The following is a 23,143-nucleotide window of genomic DNA, read 5'->3' on the forward strand; positions in this document are numbered from 1 at the left end:
TGCAGGCTGACACTCTATCCACTGAGCCAAACGGGCTAGGGCTCCCTTTGCAACTTTTTTTTTTAATATATTTTTTTTATTGGTTTTTTACAGAGAGGAAGGGAGAGGGATAGAGAGTTAGAAACATTGATGAGAGAGAAACATCCATCAGCTGCCTCCTGCACACCCCCTGCTGGGGATGTGCCCGCAACCAAGGTACATGCCCTTGACCGGAATCGAACCTGGGACCCTTCAGTCCGCAGGCCGATGCTCTATCCCAGCCGTGGGCAAACTACGGCCCGCGGGCTGGATCTGGCTGTTCTATCCGGTTCTCTTGCTCTCCCCTCCGCTCCTTTACTTTGAATTTATATTAGTTCACACAAACACTCCATCCATGCTTTTGTTCCGGTCCTCTGGTCCAGTTTAAGAACCCATTGTGGCCCTCGAGTCAAAAAGTTTGCCCACCCCTGCTCTATCCACTGAGCCAAACCAGTTAGGGCACAACTTTTTTTTTTTTAATTGTCTAACGTTTTACATGTCTCCTTTTTCCCCAATTGACCCCCGCCCTCGGCTTTGCAACTTTTAAAGCCTGAACATATTGAAACAAAATACATTAAGGACTCGCAAAGATAGTTTTTAAACAACTGTCTCCTTGGATGTTCCTCTTCCCCAGAGATAGAACCCCCACAAAACCAAAAGAATTTACTTTTCCCTTACTGGTGTCACTTGAGTGACAGGTTTTATGTATTATGGATAGACCCAGAGTTCCTCAGCTCTGGACCCATTCATAGACCTGACAGTAACCAGGAACCAGATCACTGCCCATGTCACTCCCCCACACCCTCCCTGGCACTCTCGTCTCCCGTGTCTGGCTTCCCAGCCAGCAGTTACCATTAAAGTGTCTTTGGGGAACAGGTTGCGGCTGGCGACGCGTGGGGCTCCTCCGGGGCCCACTTGGTCCTGAGGGGCCTGCCCTCGGCGGAACCAGCTGCTGATGGCCCAGATGATGAAGATCCTGAGGAGGGAAGCAGGGCAGGTGATGAGTTCCCAAGCCTTTTCCTTCCGACATGGGTCCACCTGACCTCCTTCTGACTCACATCTGCTGGGGCCTGACCTGGGGCTAGTGGCCAAGGATGAGGAAGCAATCACACAGGGCTGGTGAGAGATAAGATGCCCTCAAAGGCCATGTCTGGGGAGAGACCCAGATGCCACTGTCTGCTAGTGTGGGGGGCCTGGCACTGCCCTGGTCTCCATGCAGACCCCCCTCACCAAGTCCTCCAGAAGCTCCTGGTGACCACAGGGCACAGGAGCTTGGACCCTTCAAACCTCAGACCTAGAAAACATTCATGTCCCGGTCCACTGGAATCCCAAAGTGAGACAACCCAAAAAACCTGTGCTAGCCCAGTGTTTTACAAGCACAGAACCTTAGAGAGCAACATAAGCAACATTTCAGAAACCTCACCTGAAAACTGGAGAGGCAGATAGTATTAAGTTAGTTCTGATTTTATTGTTGTTGTTAATCCTCAACAGAGGATATTTTTTCCATTTCTTTTTAGAGAGAGTGGAAGGGAGGGACAAAGGAGGAGAGAGAGAAAAATATAGATATGAGAGAGACACATCGACTGGTTGCCTCCTGCACGTGGGTGGTCTGACACTCCTGCCAGGGCGGTCCTGATTTTTGGTAGCAATGATCTAGGTCAGTAGTCGGCAAACTCATTAGTCAACAGAGCCAAATATCAACAGTACAACGATTGAAATTTCTTTTGAGAGCCACATTTTTTAAACTTAAACTTCTTCTAACGCCCCTTCTTCCAAATAGACTCGCCCAGGTCGTGGTATTTTGTGGAAGAGCCACACTCAAGGGGCCAAAGAGCCGCATGTGGCTCGAGAGCCGCAGTTTGCCGACCACGGGTCTAGGTTATTCAGACCAACTCTCCTATTGGAAACAACTTGGAAAAGCTTGATAAGAATGAATACACAGCCCTAGCCAGTTTGGCTCAGTAGATAGAGCATCAGTCTGCAAACTGAAAGGTCCCAGGTTCGATTCCAGTCAAGGGCACATGCCCGGGTTGTGGACTTGATCACCAGTTGGTTGCAGGAGGCAGCCAATCCATGATCCTCTCTCATCATGGATGTTTCTCTCTCTCTCTCTCCCTCTTCCTTCCTCTCAATAAAAATGTATTAAAAAACAAAGAGAGAGAGAGAGAGAAACCAAGATGGCGGCATAGGTAAACACCTGAACTGCTGCCTTGCACAACAACTTCAAAACTACAACTAAAAGACAAAACGGACATCACCCAGAACCACAGGGAGGCTGGTTGAGTGGAAATCTACAACCAGAAGGAAAGAGAAAAGTACACTGAGACTCAGAGGAGCTGCGGAAGTAAAGGCAGAGGTTCGGAGGCGTGCGTGCGGAGAGGACTGGCAACTGAGTACGCGGCTGCCTTTTTCAATCAGGAGAGAGACACAAGCTCCCTACTGCTCTGAACTCCAGTTCCGGGCAAGACTCTGGGGACCCAGACTCATATGGGGACAAACTGGACTGTCTGGCAGCAGGCGGAACTTGAGGGCGGCTTTCTCTCAGAGGTGCTTGCAGCGATTACCAAGGGACACTGAGACCAGGGGGCCTCTTAGGGCAGGGCTGATGGGAAGCCATTGCTGTTTGCTCTGCCCTGAGACTACGCCCCATCCAAGCTGTGCACAGACGCTTTTGCATATGAATGGCCTGGTCCTTTGAAATCTAAACTTACCTAACAAACTGTAGCTGCGTCAGAAAGACCCAGAATATCCAAAAGAAGGCCCAAGGCCCCACAGCAGCTTGCATTGCTTCACAGCTGGGCCTCATCTGGGCACCTCCAAAACCCAAACAAAGAAGAGGAATCTGCAGATCTCTCCATAGCTCTGGCCTCAGGCAGAGGCTAAATTAGCACCTCCTTGGAGATCCAAGAGCCAGTGTACCCAGGGGTCAGAGTAGGACCATCCAGATTACAACTTCTCAGATCCATAAGGGACATACTCAGGGGGCAGACTCAATGAGCACCAAAGCCCCACTGAAGCAAGTCTTGCCTCATAAGGGTGTCTCCAGCACAGAAGTTCTCCCAGAGAAGACACAGCTGATCCTCACAGCCAGTTGGCCTGGAGGTCAATTTCTCCCAGTGATACCAACAACAATGAAGGCTTAACTACAACAAGACTGTGCACACAGCCCACAAAGGGGTGCACCAAGAGTGTCCACCTCAGGTAACTGGGGAAGCTAAGCCACTGGGCCCTATAGGACACCTAGCTCACAAAGCCACTCTATCAACTTAGGGAAGCAGCCAAAATGCGGAGACAAAGAAACAGATCACAAACGAAAGAAATGGAGGAAAGTAAACTACTGGATAGAGTTCAAAACCACGGTTATAAGGTTTTTCAAGAATTTTCTAGAAAAGGCCGATAAATTTAGCGAGACCCTCAAAGATATGAAAAAGGACCAACTAGAAATTAAACATACACTGACTGAAATAAAAAATAATATACAGAGACCCAACAGCAGACTAGAGGATCACAAGAATCAAGTCAAAGATTTGAAATACAAAGAAGCAAAAAACACCCAACCAGAAAAGCAAAAAAAAAAAAAGAATCCAAAAGGATATGAGGATAGTGTAAGGAGCCTCTGGGACAACTTCAAGCGTACTAACATCCAAATTATGGGGGTGCCAGAAGAAGAAAGAGAGCAAGATACTGAAAACCTATTTGAAGAAATAATGACAGAAAACTTCCCCCACCTGGTGAAAGAAATAGACTTACAAGTCCAGGAAGCACAGAGAACCCCAAACAAAAGGAATCCAAAGAGGACCACACCAAGACACATCATAATTAAAATGTCAAGAGCAAAAGACAAAGAGAGAATATTAAAAGCAGCAAGAGAAAAACAGTTAAGTTACCTACAAGGGAGCACCCATAAGATTGTCAGCTGATTTCTCAACAGAAACTATGCAGGCCAGATGGGAGTGGCAAGAAATATTCAAAGTGATGAATAGCAAGAACCTACAACCAAGATTACTCTTCCCAGCAAAGCTATCATTCAGAATTGAAGGTCAGATAAAGAGCTTCACAGATAAGAAAAAGCTAAAGGAGTTCATCACCGCCAAACCAGTATTATATGAAATGCTGAAATGTATTCTTTAAAAAGAGGAAGAAGAAGAAAAAGGTAAAGATAAAATTATGAACAACAAATACATACCTATCAACAAGTGAATCTAAAAATCAAGTGAATAAAAAATCTGATGAACAGAATAAACTGGTGAATATAATAGAATCAGGAGCTTAGAAAGGGAGTGGACTGACAATCCTCAGGGGAAAATGGGTGTGGGAAGAGACTGGAAAAAAATCATACACCTATGGATGAAGACAGTGGGGGGGGGGGTAAGGGCAGAGGGTGGGGTGGGAACTGGGTGGAGGGGAGCTATGGGGGAAAAAAGAGGAACAATTGTAATAATCTGAGCAATAAAGATTTATTGAAATGAAAAAAAAAAAAAAAAAAGAATACACTGCCCTAGCTGGTTTGGCTCAATGGATAGAGCACTGGCCTACAGACTAAAGAGTCCCAGGATTGATTCTGGTCAGGGCATGTGTGTGAGGCAACCAATCGATGTGTCTCTCTCACATCGATATTTCTCTCTGTCTCTCTCTCTCCCACTTTCTCTAAAAATCAATGAGAAATATCCTCGGGAGAGCATCAATATGAATCAGTGTGTGAAAGGATTGTGTCAATACAGTAATGATGATGGCAGTTATCTTAGGTGACTTCTACTTTCTTCTTTATGCTTTTCTTTTTGAATTTTTTTCTATTGTGCCGGGGTTCTTATCCCAGCCTTACAAAAGGTTCAGCATTCTGGAGAAAGGGGCTGCGCGTAGATGATTAAGAAGGAGTCCAAAGACAAAAGATAATTTTGAAAGGCATTGGGGGTCAGAGGAGCTTCAGCTAAAGGGAGCTAAAGACTCTACCTTGTCTAAGGACCCCCTGGTATTTATTAAACACAATTTGTCACAAGGCAAAGTGGAAATATACACTTCAAAGGGTAAGGTTTTATCAGTCTGGGGAATAGTCTACAGCTGTTCAGGTGTTTGGCCAACAGGAGGCAATAAAATGCCCTGAGCTGTCTGGCAGCAAACTATTATCCTATTCAGGTTTGGGGGAAGTGCCGTTTAGCCGTTTCCAACAGGTAAACTACATTTGACTCAACCCTGTTGAGCTCCCCAAGCTTCACCAACCTTTTGGTGAAACTATTGTAATTATTACATGCTGGGATTGGTTCCCAGCACTAATTAACAAAATAAAAGCCCCAAAACAAAACTACACCAGATTGATAGTTGTTTCCCAATATCCATCTTCCCCTTATTCCTTGGTAAACAAACTAAATTTTAGCGGGACCCCTTGGCCACCCAGAAAAGAGACAATTCCAGCCTTACTTACAGCTGGGTAAAGATACAAGGTAAAGTTCTGGTCAATGAAATGAAAAAACAATGTGTTATGCTGAGTTTTTGGAAAGTGTCCTTAATGAGAAAGAACATCCCTCCTTGATTTCACACACACACACACACACACACACACACACACCGCCCCGAATATGGATGTGGTGACTGGATCTTCAGCAGCTGTCTTAGGCCCTGAGGAATAGGGGCAAAACCTAGCAACGGTGGATCAAAAAACAGGGAGAAGTCTGGGTCGCAGCAGACTGCAAAATTCTGGTCTGCTTAGTCCACACTAGTATGTGAGCGAGAAATAAATATCTATTGTATTAATTCAGGTCTCTCAGATACAGCAGCTGTGTAATTATTAACTGAGACAAGTACTTATTAATTACAGGTATAAAAACCTATATAGCGAGAGAGAAACCAAGATGGTGGCATAGGTAAGCACCTAAACTGCTGCCTCACACAACAATTTCAAAACTACAACTAAAAGACAGAATGGACATCATCCAGAACCACAGGAAGGCTGGCTGAGTGGAAATTCTACAACTAGAAGGAAAAAGAAAAGCTCACAGAGAATCAGAGGAGCGGAAAAGGGCTGAGGTACGGAGACACACACGCAGAGAGGAAGGGCGGCTGAGTGCCTGGCTGATTTTCTCTGGCGAGAGGGGGAAGGAAGCCCCCGAATGCACTGAACCCCAGTTCCGAATGCACTGAACCCTAGTTCCGGGCAAAACCCCGTGGACCCAGGCTCATAAAGGGGGAGTCTGGACTGTCAGGTAGAGAGAAAGGCACATGGAGACTCGGAGACCCCGGGGAGCCATGGCAGGCAGGGGTCTGGAGGCGCGCGCGCGCGCGCAGAGAAGACTGAATGCGGAGGTTGCCGCAGGCAATCCCTAGTGGAAGGGAGTCAGAAGCTCCTGACTGCACTGAACCCCAGTTCCGGGCGAGCCCCTGGGGACCCACGCTCTTATGGGGGGAATCTGGACTGTCAGGTGGAAACTCAGGGGAGCCGCAAAAGGCAGATGTCTGGAGGTGTACGTGCAAGGGCAGGGCTGACAGGAAGCCAAGACTGTCTGCTCCGCCCTGAGACTCTGCCCCATCCAAGCTGAGCACAGAGGCTTTTGCAATTTTGCAAGTCTAATCCTATAAGGCTGTCTCCAGCACCGAACTTCTCCCAGCCAACTGGCCTGGAGGTCAATTCCTCCCAGTGATACCAACAACAATCAAGACTTAACTACAACAAGGCTGTACACACAGTCCACAAAGGGGTGCACCAAGTGTGTCCACCTCAGGTTAAATGGGGAGGCCGAGCCACTGGGCCATATAGGAAACCTAGCACACAAAGCTACCCTACCAACTCAGGGAAGCAACGAAAATGCAGAGACAAAGAAACCGATCACAAACAAAAGAAATGGAGGAAAACAAACGACTGGATATAGAATTCAAAACCACGGTTATAAGGTTTTTCAAGAATATCCTAGAAAAGGCCGATAAATTTGGCGAGACCCTCGAAGATATGAAAAAGGACCAACTAGAAATTAAACATACACTGACTGAAATAAAAAATATTATACAGAGACCCAACAGCAGACTAGAGGAACACAATAATCAAGTCAAAGATTTGAAATACAAAGAAGCAAAAAACACTCAACCGGAAAAGCAAAAAGAATCCAAAAAGTTGAAGATAGGCCCTAACCGGTTTGGCTCGGTGGATAGAGCGTCGGCCTGCGGACTGAAAGGTCCCAGGTTCAATTCCGGTCAAGGGCATGTACCTTGGTTGGAGGCACATCCCCAGTGGGAGGTGTGCAGGAGGCAGCTGATCGATGTTTCTCTCTCATCGATGTTTCTAACTCTCTATCCCTCTCCCTTCCTCTCTGTAAAAAAATCAATAAAATATATTAAAAAAAAAAAGTTGAAGATAGTGTAAGGAGCCTCTGGGACAACTTCAAGCATACCAACATCCGAATTATGGGGGTGCCAGAAGAAGAGAGAAAGATACTGAAAACCTATTTGAAGAAATAATGACTGAAAATTTCCCCCACCTGGTGAAAGAAATAGACTTACAAGTCCAGGAAGCACAGAGAACCCCAACAAAAGGAATCCAAAGAGGACCACACCAAGACACATCATAATTAAAATGCCAAGAGCAAAAGACAAAGAGAGAATATTAAAAGCAGCAAGAGAAAAACAGTTAGTTACCTACAAGGGAGCACCCATACGATTGTCAGCTGATTTCTCAACAGAAACTATGCAGGCCAGATGGGAGTGGCAAGAAATATTCAAAGTGATGAGTAGCAAGAACCTACAACCAAGATTACTCTACCCAGCAAAGTTATCATTCAGAATGGAAGGTCAGATAAAGAGCTTCACAGATAAAAAAAAGCTAAAGGAGTTCATCACCACCAAACCAGTATTATATGAAATGCTGAAAGGTATTCTTTAGAAGAGGAAGAAGAAAAAGGTAAAGATAAAAATTATGAACAACAAATACATATCTATCAACACGTGAACCTAAAAATCAAGTGAATTAAGAATCTGAGGAACAGAATAATCTGGTGAATATAATAGAATCAGGGGCATAGAAAGGGAGTGGACTGATAATTCTCAGGGGGAAAGGAGTATAGGGGGTTCAGGAAGAGACTGGACAAAAATCATACATCTATGGATGAGGACAGTGGGGGGGAGGTAAGGGCAGAAGGTGGGGTGGGAACCGGGTGGAGGGGAGCTATGGGGGGATAAAGGAGGAACAATTGTAATAATCTGAATAAAGATTTATTTTTTAAAAAATGGCCTTGGAAAAAAAAAATTATGAACAACAAATACATATCTATCAACAAGTGAACCTAAAAATCAAGTGAATTAAGAATCTGAGGAACAGAATAAACTGGTGAATATAATAGAATCAGGGGCATAGAAAGGGAGTGGACTGATAATTCTCAGGGGGAAAGGGGTGTGGGTGTGCAGGAAGAGACTGGACAAAAATCGTACACCTATGGATGAGGACAGTGAGGGGGAGGTAAGGGCAGAGGGTGGGGTGGGAACCGGCTGGAGGGGAGCTATGGGGGGAAAAAGGAGAAACAACTGTAATAATCTCAACAATAAAGATTTATTAAATTTAAAAAAAAAACACAAAAAACCTATATAGCAATCCAGTTGGTGTGGCTCAGTGGTTGAGCGTCAACCTATGAGCATCTATGAGCAGAAGTCGCAGTTCCATTCCTGGTTGGGGCACGTGCCCAGGTTGTGGGCTCCGTCCCCAGTAGTGGGTGTGCAAGAGGCAGCTGATCAATTATTTTCTCTCATCATTGATGTTTCTGTCTCTCTCACTCTCCCTCTCGCTTCCTCTCTGAAATCAATAAAAACATATTTTTTAAAAAAGCAAAAGCTACATAGCAGAGGGGTTACATGCTCAGCCTCTAAGCTTCAATACCTGGACCTGAAGCCCAGCTCTGCCACTTACTGACTATGTGACCTCGAACAAGATTCTTCACCTCTCTAGGCCTCTGTTTCCTCCACTATTGAAATGGGGCTAACACTGCCTACCTTGTAGGGTTGTTTATAAGCATTAAATACACTGATATATACATATGCAATGACATCATTCAGAATGAAGCCAGGTACATACTCAGTAAGTACAAGTGTTAGCTATTATTGTTATTATTTTCCTCATAGGAAAAAGTCATACAATAAACTTTGGAATGGAAAAACACTACAAGGGAATTCTGATGTGGGTAGGGTGCCTCCCTGCTGAGCCCCAAACCACACCAAAGGGCAGGATCAGGCACAGGAACTTGTCTCTGCCTGTAGAAGCCAATGGAGGTCTGGGGACTGGGGTCTCAGGAGCCATGGGCCAACTGAGCCATCTGCCGCCTCCCCAAGAAGTCCCTGATGCACATTCCTGGGGAAGGGAAGGGAAGGTCTAGCACCGACAATCTCTGGGGACCCCTCTGCCCCCAAGAGAGGCTCCCATTTGAGTGAATACGCCCAAGGAGAGTGTGGAGCAGGGACGCCCACTGGCTTAATGTGTGACCTGTGGGGGGAGTCCCAACCCCTCTGGTCTTCTGGGTCCCCTGTAAAACGAGAGAGACCAGACCAGACCTTTCTAGGATTCCAGATCCCCTGCGCCCCGAAGAACATAAGAACATCTGTGTGTACTCGTATACCCACAGTTTTGGGGCCCACTCAGAGGCCTTGTGGACAATGCCCTCCACCCCAGCATCCCAGGCCACGAAGCCCTGCCAGAGGATCCCAGGCCCACAGGGGACCACTTTTCCAGAGTAAGCAAATAAAAGAGCCTTTAAATCTCTCCCACCCTAAATAGATATTCCTTCCACAGGTTCAGAAAAAACTTAGATTTATGAAAAGACATATAGTGAAAACTCTCCTTTCCACCCCATTCATTTATCCACCCAGCTCCCATCTCCAGGTAAGCACTGGTGTAATTTGAGGATGTGCTAAGAACCATGGAGACTACCCTCAAAAAAGGCCATTTCAATGCAATCTGCTGGAAGCTTCAGGGAGCTACAGACCCCTCAAATAAAGCCTGATTCCATTTTAAAACTCCAGGAGAGACTCTGAACTGATGTTTGGGGCTGCCTGGTTCTAAGAAAGGAAATTAGCCTACACTGTGGCTGGATGAAAAATGCCTATCTGAAGGAAGTTCCTTTATCCACCGATGTGGAAAGATTTCTAAGATACATTGCTAATGAAAAAAACCAAGGTGCAGAACTGTATAAAATAGGCTGCCTCATGTAAAAATGAAGGGAAAGATAAAAATAATCTCTATTCATAGCTGCTTAAAGCATGAAAGAAACTGATACATAAGAAAATGCCAAGTCCTTGTTGGACATGGGGGGAGGAGCGGAACAGGGAAGAGGAGAGACAGGGGCTCCACAGTTGAAGAAGTGTGGGGTACAGGTCAGGAAAGACGTATGAGTGTCCTGGCTGCAGAGTGCAGAGTTTCTCTCCTGAACAGCTTCTCACTGTCCTTTGTAACACTCTCAGAGGCAGGCAGGTCTGTCCCCCACCAGCAGGTGATCTGTGACTGCATTGAGGCTTGTGGACTATCTTTCAACTGTTTCTCTTTATATGTTCTAAGGTTTTATGAACAGTAAACAAAAGCAATCATGCCCAACTTTGAGCATGTGCCAGCTCCTATGCCCCCAGCTGACATGGGTTTTCATGGAATTCTTTTCTTTTTCAGACATTTTTATTGATTTTTAGAGAGAAAGCGGGAGAGAAACATCAATGTGAGAGCAGAACATAGATCAAAGCATGACCCCCACCAAGGATGGAGCGCACAAGCTGGGCATGAGCCCTGACCAGGAATCAAACCAGCAACCTTTCAGTGCACAGGATGATGCCCAATTGAGCCCCACCAGCGAGGGATCTCTTGGAATTCTTTTGATGACCTGTGAGCTGTCAGGATTCCTCTCTGAGGTAGAAACTCAGGCATCAGAGGGGCGACCACCTGACCAGGTCACACAGCTCAGAGGTTGGGGTAGGGGCGCTGAGATGTATGAGCAGGCCTGGGCTCTTAGACACAGTCTGATGCTACCTGCCCTCCTCCCCAAATTTCAGTAGCTGATCCCCTATTTTGGAAAAGCAGGCTGCTCCCAAATCTTCTCTATTTTGAACAACTCTTGGTCTGTGAGAATCCTTCTATAATCTCATTTAAGGCCAATTACAGGTATGTGTTAATAGGATGACCACCAATATGTTACACTTCTTTGTTATTTTTTTCTTTGTACTCTTCCGTATTGTTTGAATTGTTTAATTTTGTACAATAAGCATGTATGTTACAGTTGTTTTTTATTTTTTTTGGGGGGGAGATGACATGGAAGTGATGAGATGTTGCTCCCCCTGAACCACTATTCCATTCTTCCTCAGAAACAGAACCCCTGCTTTTCAGCTGGGTGCTCAGTTTCCCAAAATAAAGACCATCCCTTGCATCTGGTCATGGCCAGGTGGGAATGTTCTAGCCAAGGGGATGACTGCTTTAAACAATTACGTCCTGTTGCCCCTTATAGCCAATAAGGGGAAGAACTGGCTGCCTGACTATGTGGCCTGGTTTCTTGACCATTTTGCTAAAATACCTCTCCAGAAAAAGAAATGCCCATTTTGCAGATCCACCCAGTATCTCTTCAGGCCGGGCTTGGAGGAGGCAGGCCCTGTGCACCCACTGCCCAGGAATGGCCATATGAATCCACATGTAAAAGGATCACCAGCAACCAGTGGCAAAAAGACGGACCATATGACTCCACTTAAATGAGGTACTGAGAGCAGTCAAATTCAGAGACAGAAAGTAGAGAGGTGGATGCCAAGGGTTGGCGGGAAGGGAAAATGAGGAGTTAGTGTTTAAGGGGGGCAGAGTTTCAGTTTGGGAAGAGGGAAAGGTTGTGGAGGTGAATGGTAGTGATGGTTGTACAACAATGTCAATATAATTAATTAATTAATGCCACTGAATGTTACATTTAGAAATAGTTAAAATGGTAAGTTACATGTAATGTGTATGTTGTGCCTGAATTGTATCCCCCAAATCATATGTCACGTCCTAACCCTCAGTACCTCAGTGACTGTATTTGCAGATAGGGCTAAGTGAGGTCATAGGGTGGGTCCTAACCCAATAGGACTGGTGTCCTTATAAGAAGAGGAGATTACAAAAAGAATAAGAAAAAAAAGAAAAACAAAAAAGAAGAGGAGATTAGGACACAGGCACCCACAGAGGAAAGACCATGTGAAGACACCGCAAGGCAGACATCTACAAGCCAAGAAGAGACGCCTCAGGAGAAACCAAACATGCCCTTGATCTCAGACTTCTGGCCTCCAGAGTTGTGAGAAATTAATTTCTGTTGAGTAAGTCACCCAGTTAGTGCTATTTGTTAGTGCAGCCCTAGAATATTAATAATGTGGTATATTTTACCACATTAAAAAAATTCTATCATTAAGAAAAAAAATACAGCTCCCACCAATATAGAAATGATGGCCATCCTCAAGGATTCTTTCCTTTCATTTGCACTTTTTTCCATGAACAAAAGCAAACCATGCCCGGCCGGTGTAGCTCAGTGCTTGAGCATCGACCCATGTACCAGGAGGTAGCTGGTTCGATTGCTGGGGTTTCAGGCTTGATCCCAATCAGGAGGCATGCAGGAGGCAGCCAATGGATGTTGATGTTTCTCTCTCATCGATGTTTCAATCTCCCTCTCCCTTCCTCTTTCTATCTAAAAGCAATAAAAACATATTAAAAGATAAAAAAAGCAAACTGGCATCTGCTTACCTGAACAGGACACCTTTGATGACCTGCCAGGCGTTGGGTGCTGGCTGGGGTGGGTTCTGGGGCTGGGTCTCCGCTGGCAGGTCCCTCCCGATGCTGCCATTGCTGGTCACCTGCAGGAGACAGAGACCATGATAAGGAGGGAGAATGCAACCTGGCACAGGGCTGAACATAGAGGGGGCACCTGGTCCAGGGGCCAGGGAGAGCTTCCTGGAAGAGGGGACATCAGCGCTGAGATCTAAAATACAACAAGTGGCCAGTGCAGAGGAGGCAATGAGGGAAGCAGCAGGTACAGAAACAAAGGTGGTGAGAGACACAGGCTGACTCTGAGGACTGTCCATTGCTCCCTGGGGCCAGGGCCGGGGCCCAGGGAGCAAGGATGCGGAGGTGACTATGGGGAACAATGCAGAAGGGGTCACATGGCCGATGCAAGTCATGGGTTTATCTGAACGGTCTTTCCCTGAGCAAACAGTTCCTGAGGTCTCCGCTGTGGCTGGCCCTGTACAGGGCCCATCCCTTCAGGAGCTCCTGAACCAGCAGGAGAGACAGACAGAAAAACACAACCAGAGCATGAGCCACACGGCTGTGAGCCACAACGAAGGTGAGTGCAACCAACAGTGCACACCACCCTGTGGGCTAGAACCTCGAACATCTCCATGCGGGCGAATGGAGGCTTGGGGAGCTAAGCCACTTGTCTGTGTCCCAGGAAGGACAGCAGCAGGATGAGGAAGGGTGGGCAGGCCAGCGAGTCAGGCAGGGCTTCCCAAAGGAATCTTCCCTCTGAAAGAGAAGCTCAGAAGCAGAGAATTTCATGTCAGGTTTGGAAAGGCCGAAGATGAAGAAATGCTTCCCAGCCCTGTCCTGGAACCTGCCAACTTCCCAGTCCTGCCCTCTTCCTTCCTCCTAGCTCCGTCCCCTCACCCCTCAGCCTTCAAGAGGCAGGACTAGGACTGTCACGGTCACTGTCAGGTGGAAGCATCACCAGCCCCGGGCCGGCAGAGCAGGGGCTCAATAAATACCTGTGGAATCAACAAATGCTCCCTGAAGGGCTTGTCCCCAGCACCCAAGCCCCCACTGCCCAGCCCTCCCCCCGCCACAGCCCCAAGCCCACTCCTCTGCAATGTCTTCTTCTCTCAGCCTCAAAAGCCCTAGGGAGCAGGAACAGAGGCCCCCTGGCCAGATGGGGCTGCCCGGGAGCTGAGGCCAGTGTTTGTTGAAGGTGTCATTTGTCACTCCCTGTCCCTTTACCAGCAAGTGCTTTTCTCTGTCATCTCCCAAAGTGCAGGACAGCACCATGGTGAAAGGTGGTCAGACAGACCCAGGCTGCAGGCCTTATCCCATCGTTCCCAGCGGTGAGATCTTAGACACATCACTTCCCTTCTCTGACCCTTCCCATCTCTGACCCAAGGGTCAGATTGTGAAAATGCAGGTGTATTTTGTTCAGAAAATATTTCCTTCGTGTGTTGGAAAAAATATTTCCTGAGCACTCACTGTGTGCCAGGCCCTGTGCTAGGTGGTGGAACCGGTGGTGGCCACATAGCTCTGGCCCTGCTCTCCCAGAGTTCAGGATCTAGAGGGAAACACACCTACAGAACAGTAAACGGGATAATTAAAAATGGTAAACAGGAAAAGTGCCCTGGAGGAAATAAGCAGAAGATGAAGATAACCCTTGGATTGGGGGGTCAGAGAGGCCTCCCTGAGGAGCTGTCTTTGACATTGTCCCCTCAGAACATGTTCCTTTTGCAGTCACAATAAAACGGTAACTCTTGTCCTGGCCACTGTGGCTCATTTGGTTGGAGCATATTCCCTTACACCAAAAGGCGGTAGGTTCGATTCCCGGTCAAGGCACATACCCATGTCAAAGGGTGTGCTGGGCAGAGGGAAAGGTTCAGGGAAGGGGTTGGCCAGGAGACAGGGAGATTAGACAGGCACAGCCCTCATTCAGGAGCACTGGGGGGGCCAAGTAAGGGCTTCCAGCAGGTCTGAGCTGATTCTGGGTCAAGAAACGGAAGCTTGAGGCCAGGCCAGAATTTGAACCCACATCTGGCTGGCTCCCAGGTCTGTTCTCCTATCCGCAATAGTGGACAAGTTGGCTGGACACCTTCCCATGGAAATGCAAATGAAAACCGCAATGAGATGTCTGTGCACTAGGATGTCCAGCATCAAAAAGAGGGCCAGCCAAAAGTGCAGGTGAGGGTGTGGAGACACTGCTAGTGGGAAAAATGACGCTGCTGCTTGGAAAAACAAGGTCGATGCTTAAAAAGGGAAATATGTACCTGCCAAGCAAACCAGCGATCCCACTCCTGGGTCCTACCCAAGAGAAATGAGAACATATGTCCACGGGAAAGCTTATACGCAAATGTCCACAGCAGCATTATTCACAACAGCTAGAAATTACCCAAACGTCCTTCAATGAATGAAGAAACGCATGTATTTGTACATGGAATAGTACTCAGCAACAAAAAGGAACACTGCTAGGGGCAGAGAGTGACTGCAAAAGGAACATGTTCTGAGGGGACAAGTGTTCTCAGACTGGACTGTGATGATGCTTGTACCTCACAACTGCACAAATGTACTAAAAGCCACTGAAGTCTATACTGACCACAGGTGAACGTTACAGTATCTAAATTACACCTCAATAAAAAGGTAAACTTATCCTGGCCACTGTGGCTCATTTGGTTGGAGCATATTCCCCTACACCAGTGGTCGGCAAACTCATTAGTCAACAGAGCGGCAAACCGCAGCTCGCAAGCCGCATGTGGCTCACGAGCCGCAGTTTGCCGACCGCTGCCCTACACCAAAAGGTGGTAGGTTCGATTCCCGGTCAAGGCACATACCCAGATACCCAGATTGTGGGCTCTCTCTCTCTACCTTTCTCTCTCCAAAAAGCAATAAAATAAAAAATAAAAAAGAGAAAAAAAAAAGAGGTAACTTGTGCTCGCTTCGGCAGCACATGTACTAAAATTGGAACGATACAGAGAAGATTAGCATGGCCCCTGCGCAAGGATGACACGCAAATTCGTGAAGCGTTCCATATTTTTTTTCTAACTCTCTATCCCTCTCCCTTCCTCTCTGTAAAAAATCAATAAAAATATATTAAAAAAAAAAAAAGAGGTAACTCTCCAGTGGCTTTCACTTCCCTCAGAGTGAAGGCAAAGTCCTCACCATGGCCCCCAAGGACCTGGCTCTCTCCTTGCCTCTCTGCTCTCACCTATCTCCCCTCACTCACCAGCTCCAGCCACACCAGTCTCCTCACGGCTCCTTCCTCCAGGCACCTCCCACCTCAGGGCCTTTGCACCTGCTGTTCCCTTTACCTGAAAGGCTTTCCCCCCATGTATCTATATGCCTCCCTTCTTCAAGTCTGTTCAAATGTCACCTTCTAGCGAGGCCTTCCCAAGCTACTCTGTTTAAATTACAACCCTCCTGCCCACCCCTCACTTCCTATCCCCCTCCCAGCTTTCTTTCTGTCCATGGCACTTATTACATCTGATCCACTATACATTTTCCTATTTATCTTAGAACAGTCCCGTCTGTTCTTCCACCCCCACCCTGAAGCCCTCAAATAGAACATGAGCTCCAAGAGGGCAGGGCCTCTGTTTTGTTCACAGCTGTATCTCCAGCATTAGCATGGATCAGAGCCTGTAGTGGGGACAAAATACACATTAACTGAAGGGATGAATGCTGGATCTGTGGGTCCTGTGTCTCAGCCCTCGGCTGACGGAGGAGCAGGCTGGTTGGAGCATGAGACTGCCAAGGTCTGTCTAGACCCCATAGGCCAGGAGAAGGTGGTGGTGGCTGCGGACACAGCACAGTTCCTCCTCTTGGATCCACATGTCCAATCTCACACACTATCTCCAGGAACACGCACCAAGGGGCCCAGGAAGCAGATAAAACCATGAGGCTGGGCCAGAGGCTTTCCGGCACATCCTCACGGGAACACCCGGATCCACCATGGGAATTCCACCTCAGCTTAGCCTCTGCCCTAAGATCCATTCATTCCACAAACACTGAGCACCTGACCTGTGCCAAGTCCCCAGCTGGGCGGTGCTGGGGACACAGTGATGACCAAGACAGTCCCAGTTCTGTGCTCCTGCAGCTCCTGTCAGTGGAGGAGACAGATGGATAGTGACAACCCAGTGTGGGCAGTGCTTGGGACAGGGGAGCAGAGGGGGCTGTGGGAGCCCTGACCCAGTCTGAGAGGGTCAGAGAGGGCTTCCTAGGGGAGAGAACATCTGAGATGTTCAGGACTAGTAAGGATCAACCGGGTAAGGAAGGGAGAAACCTATACACAGGCTATGAGGAAGGGATAGCAAGGCACACTCCTGAAATAAGAGCTCAGACAGGCAGATGCTCCTCTCATCTAGTGGTTCTCCAGCAGGGGCAATCTTGCCGCCGCCCGCCCCTCGCCCCCCCACCTCCCCGCCCGCCCCAGTTAGCTATGTCTGCAGACATTTTTGGTTGTCACAACTGGGAGTGGTGTATACACTACTGATATCTAGTGTGTAGAGGCTAAAGATGCCGCTAAATATCCTAATGCACACAGGACAGTCCCCCACAGTGAAAAACTATCCAACTCAAAATGTAAGTGCTGAGGTTGAGACATCCTCAGTCTGAAGTCAGATCGTGTAGTGCCTTGATCTGCTAAAGAACTTGTACTTTATCCCGAAAGCAAAGGAATGCCTCAAGAGATTTAAGCAGAGGTAGAACAAGAGAAGACTAGGGTGTGTGGGGGTCTGTGGACACTCACAGCAATCAGGCACCCTGAGCCCTAATCTCTCCCATCATCCCTCCGTGCCCCCCCCCCACACACACACACACGAACCCAGTAACCAACAGAAACTCTAAGGGAGAAAGACCTTTCAGCAAGACTAAGAAGCCCCTGAAGACGGGGACTGAGTCTTCCTTCCAGTGCTAATTCAGCAAACATTTCCTGAACCCACCCACCCCCGCCCCAGGGGGCCAGGGCCTGGTTGAAGATGCTAAACAAGGTGTGAGTTGCTCTATCATACAAATCTCATCCTGGTGTTCCAGGTGATATTACTTGCCTCTCCTCTTGGCTCCCTCAGTCCCTGGCATAGACTTGTCATTGCCCTAGTCATCCAGTATTATAATTCTTTACATGTCAGTCTTCTCTCCCGCTCCACTGATGGCAGGGACACATGTGTGGCCATCTTTGTGGCCCATCACATGGCTGGCCCTCCTATCTAACCCTTCCATTTACCACTGGAGAAATAAGGCCCAAGAGAGAGGAACTAGCACAAGGTCACAGAGAAACTCGGCTTCACTCTCCCCTCCCAACCTGAGCTCCTCTCCCCCGTGCTGCTCCCACTCAGTGACATCCGGGTGGGTAGGTCCCACAGCACCTTGCTGTCATTCCCTAAACGCCTGAAGGGTGGCTGCCTGAACTAGCTAGTATGTTCTGCAGCCTCAGTTTAGTTGTGGCGGTGAGGGTCAGAAACCACCAGCACCTGGACTAATTCCCCCATAGGGTTAGTTTATGATAAAAGCACACCCATTCCAGTCCTAGCACGCTGGGTTAGCAGCGTCTACTAACAGCTACATGGGATGAATCCCAACCCAACCTGGGTGACATTCTGCAAGCGCCTTACTCTCGCTGTTGGAGTCCCATCTGTAAAATGGGTCTGTCAGTCTCCACAGCCTGTGCCCTTACGATGATTACCTGACTTCCCCCAGAGATAAAAAACTCGCAGTTAATGAATCACTGTCCACAAGTCAGGCACTGCAAGAGAGACCCTGAATGCCAGACCACTCTGGGAACGGACGTGGAGCCTGGAATCAGGAGTCGAGAACCTAGGGAGCCTGGGTACGAGACTGTGTCCCTCCACGCCACTGTCTCCAGCTCGAGCAATGAGCTTGGTGGCCGCTCAACGCGAGCATGCAGGGGGCCCGGCGCGCAACAGGGCCCTGCTCCCCGCACTGTCCGGCCTCCTGGGCCACCCGGCCCCGCCTGGGCCCGGTATTCAAGGTCCCTCTGGGCAAGGAGCCCCCGATGCACGAGATTCCACGAAAAGGGGCAGGACACGCCCCATGGGAGGCCCCCCGAGTGAAGAAGAACCCCTCAGGCCCCTCTCGGCCTCCGTACCTGACCGGAGCCGCCTCCTCCGGCCGCCACCACGGCGCTGCCGGCCCCGTCCGTCTCCTGCGCCGCCGCCATCTTCCCGCTCCGGGTCCCCGCCCCCGCCGCCAGCCCCGCCCCGTCCCCGACGGCAGCAGCGCGATCGCGCGAGATTTCACGCTTTTCCCCGACCTACTGGCCACCGTACCGGGCAAGAGCGCCTCAACCACGCCTCTCGGGAGAGTGGTTTCCGGCTATGAAGGAACCAATCGGGCCACCGAACTTCCCCCTCACACTAGCCTAGTGGACACGCTGCCTGCTCCGAACTCCCAGGACTTCCTCAGCTAACTATGCGCTATCTACAGGCTCCATTCCTTCTGCCCTCTCCAATAAACCAGCCTCTTTCAGTTATGTGAGCTTTCTAGGCCGTCCCGCCCGCTTCACTCCACCGATTCTTCGAGTTCATGCCGTTCCATGTTTCTTGAGCTTTCCCGGCCACCGTAACGCTTCAGAAGGTTTTGCTTGAGCCACGCCCTTCCTGCATTAAAGGAACTTCCTGGACACCGTATCCAGATTCAGAGAGTAGGACTTCTGACCAATGTCCTCCCGCTCTCACCTCTTTTCCTAACATCCTTTCTCCTCCTCAAATCTCCTTGAGGTTACATTTTTCCTGTGCATTCAGAGTCAGGGTTCTCACGGCCACCACACCTCCAAATTGGATCCTGTCAGCCCCTTCCCTAGATTTCGGGCCACCACTTTAGCGCGCATGCGTGTTCTTGATGGTCTTGGGGACTAGGCTTCGAGTGCTGTATGAGCTGCCTATTTTCTTAGCTATGTATGTATCTTTCTACACTTGTTCAGAGACTCCTGGTGTGGGGAGAGTGTTATGAAAGCCCACCCAGAGGACAGAAGATTATCAGCAGCTGTTAAACCTTCACCAATGAATTGGGTGGAGGTGTGACCTGGGTTTACATTCTGGTTGTACTACTGATCAGCTAAATGATCCCGAACAAGTGACATAACTTTTTTTTTCTAATTTTTTAATAAATCTTTATTGTTCAGATTATTACAGGTGTTCCTCTTTTTTCCCCCCATAGCTCCCCTCCACCTGATTCCCCACCCCACCCCATGCCCTTACCCCCCGCCACTGTCTTCATCCATAGGTGTAAGATTTTTGTCCAGTCTCTTCCCGCACCCCTCACACCCCCTTCCCCCTGAGAATTGTCAGTCCACTCCCTTTCTATGCCCCTGATTCTATTATATTCCCCAGTCCATTCTGTTCTTCAGATTTTTTATTCACTTGATTTTTAGATTCACTTGTTGGTAGGTATGTATTTGTTGTCATTTTGTTGTTCATAATTTTTATCTTTACCTTTTTCTTCTTCTTCCTCTTCTTAAAGAATACCCTTCAGCATTTCATGTAGTCCTGGTTTGGTGGTGATGAACTCCTTTAGCTTTTTCTTATCTGTGAAGCTCTTTATCTGACCTTCAATTCTGAATGATAGCTTTGCTGGGAAAAGTAATCTTGGTTGTAGGTTCTTGCTATTCATCACTTTGAATATTTCTTGCCACTCCCGTCTGGCCTGCATAGTTTCTGCCGAGAAGTCAGCTGACAGTCGTATGGGTACTCCCTTGTAGGTAACTAACCGTTTTTCTCTTGCTGCTTTCAAGATTCTCTCTTTGTCTTTTGCCCTTGGCATTTTAATTATGATGTGTCTTGGTGTGGTCCTCTTTGGATTCCTTTTGTATGTGGTTCTCTGCGCTTCCTGGACTTGTAAGTCTATTTCTTTGACCAGGTCGGGGAAGTTTTCTGTCATTATTTCTTCTAATAGGTTTTCAATATCTTGCTCTCTCTCTTCTTCTGGCACCCCAAAAATTCGGATGTTGGTATGCTTAAAGTTGTCCCAGAGGCTCCTTACACTATCTTCCTATTTTTGGATTCTTTTTTCTTTTTGTTTTTCTGGTTGGGTGTTTTTTGTTTCCTCATATTTCAGATCTTTGGTTTGATTCCTGGAGTACGTTGATCTACAGTTGAGTTTCTGTATATTCTTTATTTCAGACAGTGTATGCTTAATTTCTGACTGGTCCTTTTCCATTTTTTTTGGCATTCTCATTAAGATCCTTAAAGGTCTCACTAAGTTCCTCAGTGGTTTTTAGAAGATTCTTGAGTAACCTTATAAATGTGGTTCTGAACTCTATGTCATCCAGTAGTTTGCTTTCCTCCATTTCTTTCATTCGTGACATGTTTCTTTGTCTCCGCATTTTGCTACTTCCCTGTGTTGATGGAGTGGCTTTGTGTGGTAGATGACCTATAGGGGCCAGTAGCTCAGCCTCCCCAATCACCTGAGGTGGACGCTCTTGGTACACCCCTTTGTGGGCTGAGCGCAAAGTCTTGGTGTAGTTAAGCCTTGATTGCTGTTGGTACACTGGGAGGAATTGACCTCCAGGCCAATTGGCTGTGAGGACCCGCTGTGTCTATAATGGAAGAACTGCTGCTCTGGAGACACGCTTATGGTGTAGGACTTGTTTCAGTGGGGCTTTGGTGCTCACTGAGTCTGCCTCTTGAATGTGTCACTTATGGATGTGAGGAGTTGAAATCTGGTGTCTCACACTGACCACTAGGTACACTGGCTTCTGGATCTCCAATGGGGTGCAGGTCAGCTACTGTCTGAGGCCACCCAGCAGGAGCTACAGCGAGAACTACAGTTTTCTCCTCTTTGCTTGGGGTTTGGAGGTTTTGGAGCTGTCTGACCCGGCTGCAAGTTTGCTAGGTTAAGCTGCAATAGGGCAGGCCATTCATAGCTAAAGCTGCTGCTTGGAGCTTGGGTGGGTTTGTAGCTTGTGCGGGGCGGGGTCTCAGGGCCTCACTAGGCTAGGGCGTGGCAAACAGCGATGGCTGCCAGTGAGCCGGCTCTGCATCTCTGACTGCGTCCCCGCGTCCCGCACCCCAGCACAGTAAACAATTATTTCTGCGCGCAGCTCTGCAAGCAAGCCACCCTCACTTCCTGACCCAATGGCAGACAGTCCAGCTTCTCCCCATAGGAGTTTGGGTTCCCCATGTCTCCCCAGAAACTGGATTTCAGTAATCGGGGGCTTGTCTCCCTTCGGGTTGAAAAAAGCAATGCTCCCAGTCGCCTGCCGCCAGCCCAGATCGCGTGCCTCCGTACCTCAGCTTTTCAGCGCTTGTGCACGTCTCAATGCTGTTTTCTCTTTCCTTCTAGTTGTAGAACTGCCACTCAGCCAGCTTTCCCGTGGTTCTGGGTGATAGACGTTTTGTCTTTTAGTTGTAGTTTTGAAATTGTGCGAGGCAGCAGTTTAGGTGTTTACCTACGCCGCCATCTTGGATCCTCCTCTCAACATAACTCTTTAAGCCTCCGTTTCCTCCTCTCTTATAAACTAGGCATTATAACCCTATCTGGTTTGGCTCAGTGGATAGAGGGACGAGCTGCGGGCTGAAGGGTCTCCCGTTTGATCCTGGCCAAGGGCACTTACCTTGGTTGCAGGCTCCTCCCCAGCCTGGCCTTGGTCAGGGAGCGTGCTGGAGGCAGCCAATCGATGTTTCTGTCTTTCCCTCTCTCCACTCTTTCTAAAAAGTCAATGGAAAAAATATCCTCGGGTGAGGATTAAAAATAATAATAAATAAAAATGTTTAAAAATAAATAAATAAACTAGGCATTATACTAGCACCAGCTATTCTTCTTCCCCTTTTGCCCCGTAGGGCTTTCTAGAAGACCCAGTGAGATCTCCAATGTAGAACACCTGGCCCGCTGCCTTACGATTAGAAAGTGATCAACATCATGTGCTGTAACTGCGAACCTTACACATTACTGGGAGAGTCTAATTATTTTACTGTCTTCTTCCTCCACTTTCCTATAGCTCTCAGCTCGGTAATAATATCACCTCCGTCAGGAAACCCTCCCTGACCCCCTAGGCTGGGCAGGGCACCGCCTTTCAGTCCTCCAAGATCCCTGGACTCCCTCACCCCATACCTGCTCCCTTTGGGTCATCAATATCAGAAATGGGTGTGGTGTGTCTTGCTTGCCCAGGGCTGCCCTGGTCATTGCGGTACCCCCCAGCACTGCCCAGGGGCTGATTGCTGAGTGGAAGGATGAAACTCTGAGCGCAGAAGGTGAACGACTTACTTCTGAGGACCAACACCAGGGCAAGAAGGAACCTTAGACAACTTCTTGCCCGGTTCTCTTACAGATAATGGTAGTAATAATGGTTCTGTGCTATTATCGATCCAGGGACCAATGAACATACTGATTATGTCCCCCAGACGGGGGGCAGACTGAGATTTTCGTGGGCCTCTTTTTCGAAAAATATTTTTATTGATTTTTAGAGTGGAAGGAAGA

The 23,143-nt window shown here is 48.1% G+C and overlaps 1 protein-coding gene across 1 annotated transcript in view; it reads right to left on the reverse strand.

Annotated features, from left to right (window-relative positions):
* The window catches only part of CLPTM1 (CLPTM1 regulator of GABA type A receptor forward trafficking), a 37,967-nt gene extending 19,022 nt beyond the window's left edge, over positions 1-18,945 (reverse strand). The window contains exons 1-3 of the mRNA XM_080645362.1: positions 18,816-18,945; positions 12,716-12,825; positions 871-994 (exon numbers count right to left, since the gene is read on the reverse strand). Of these exons, the coding sequence (XP_080501488.1) occupies positions 871-994; positions 12,716-12,825; positions 18,816-18,887 (306 nt within the window). The 5' untranslated portion in view covers positions 18,888-18,945. The remainder of the gene's footprint in view (positions 1-870; positions 995-12,715; positions 12,826-18,815) is intronic.
* Between the last annotated feature and the right edge of the window lie 4,198 nt (positions 18,946-23,143).

Source organism: Plecotus auritus (genome assembly GCF_963455305.1).
Source record: "Plecotus auritus genome assembly, chromosome: 10".
In the NCBI taxonomy this organism is placed as follows: Eukaryota; Metazoa; Chordata; class Mammalia; order Chiroptera; family Vespertilionidae; genus Plecotus; species Plecotus auritus.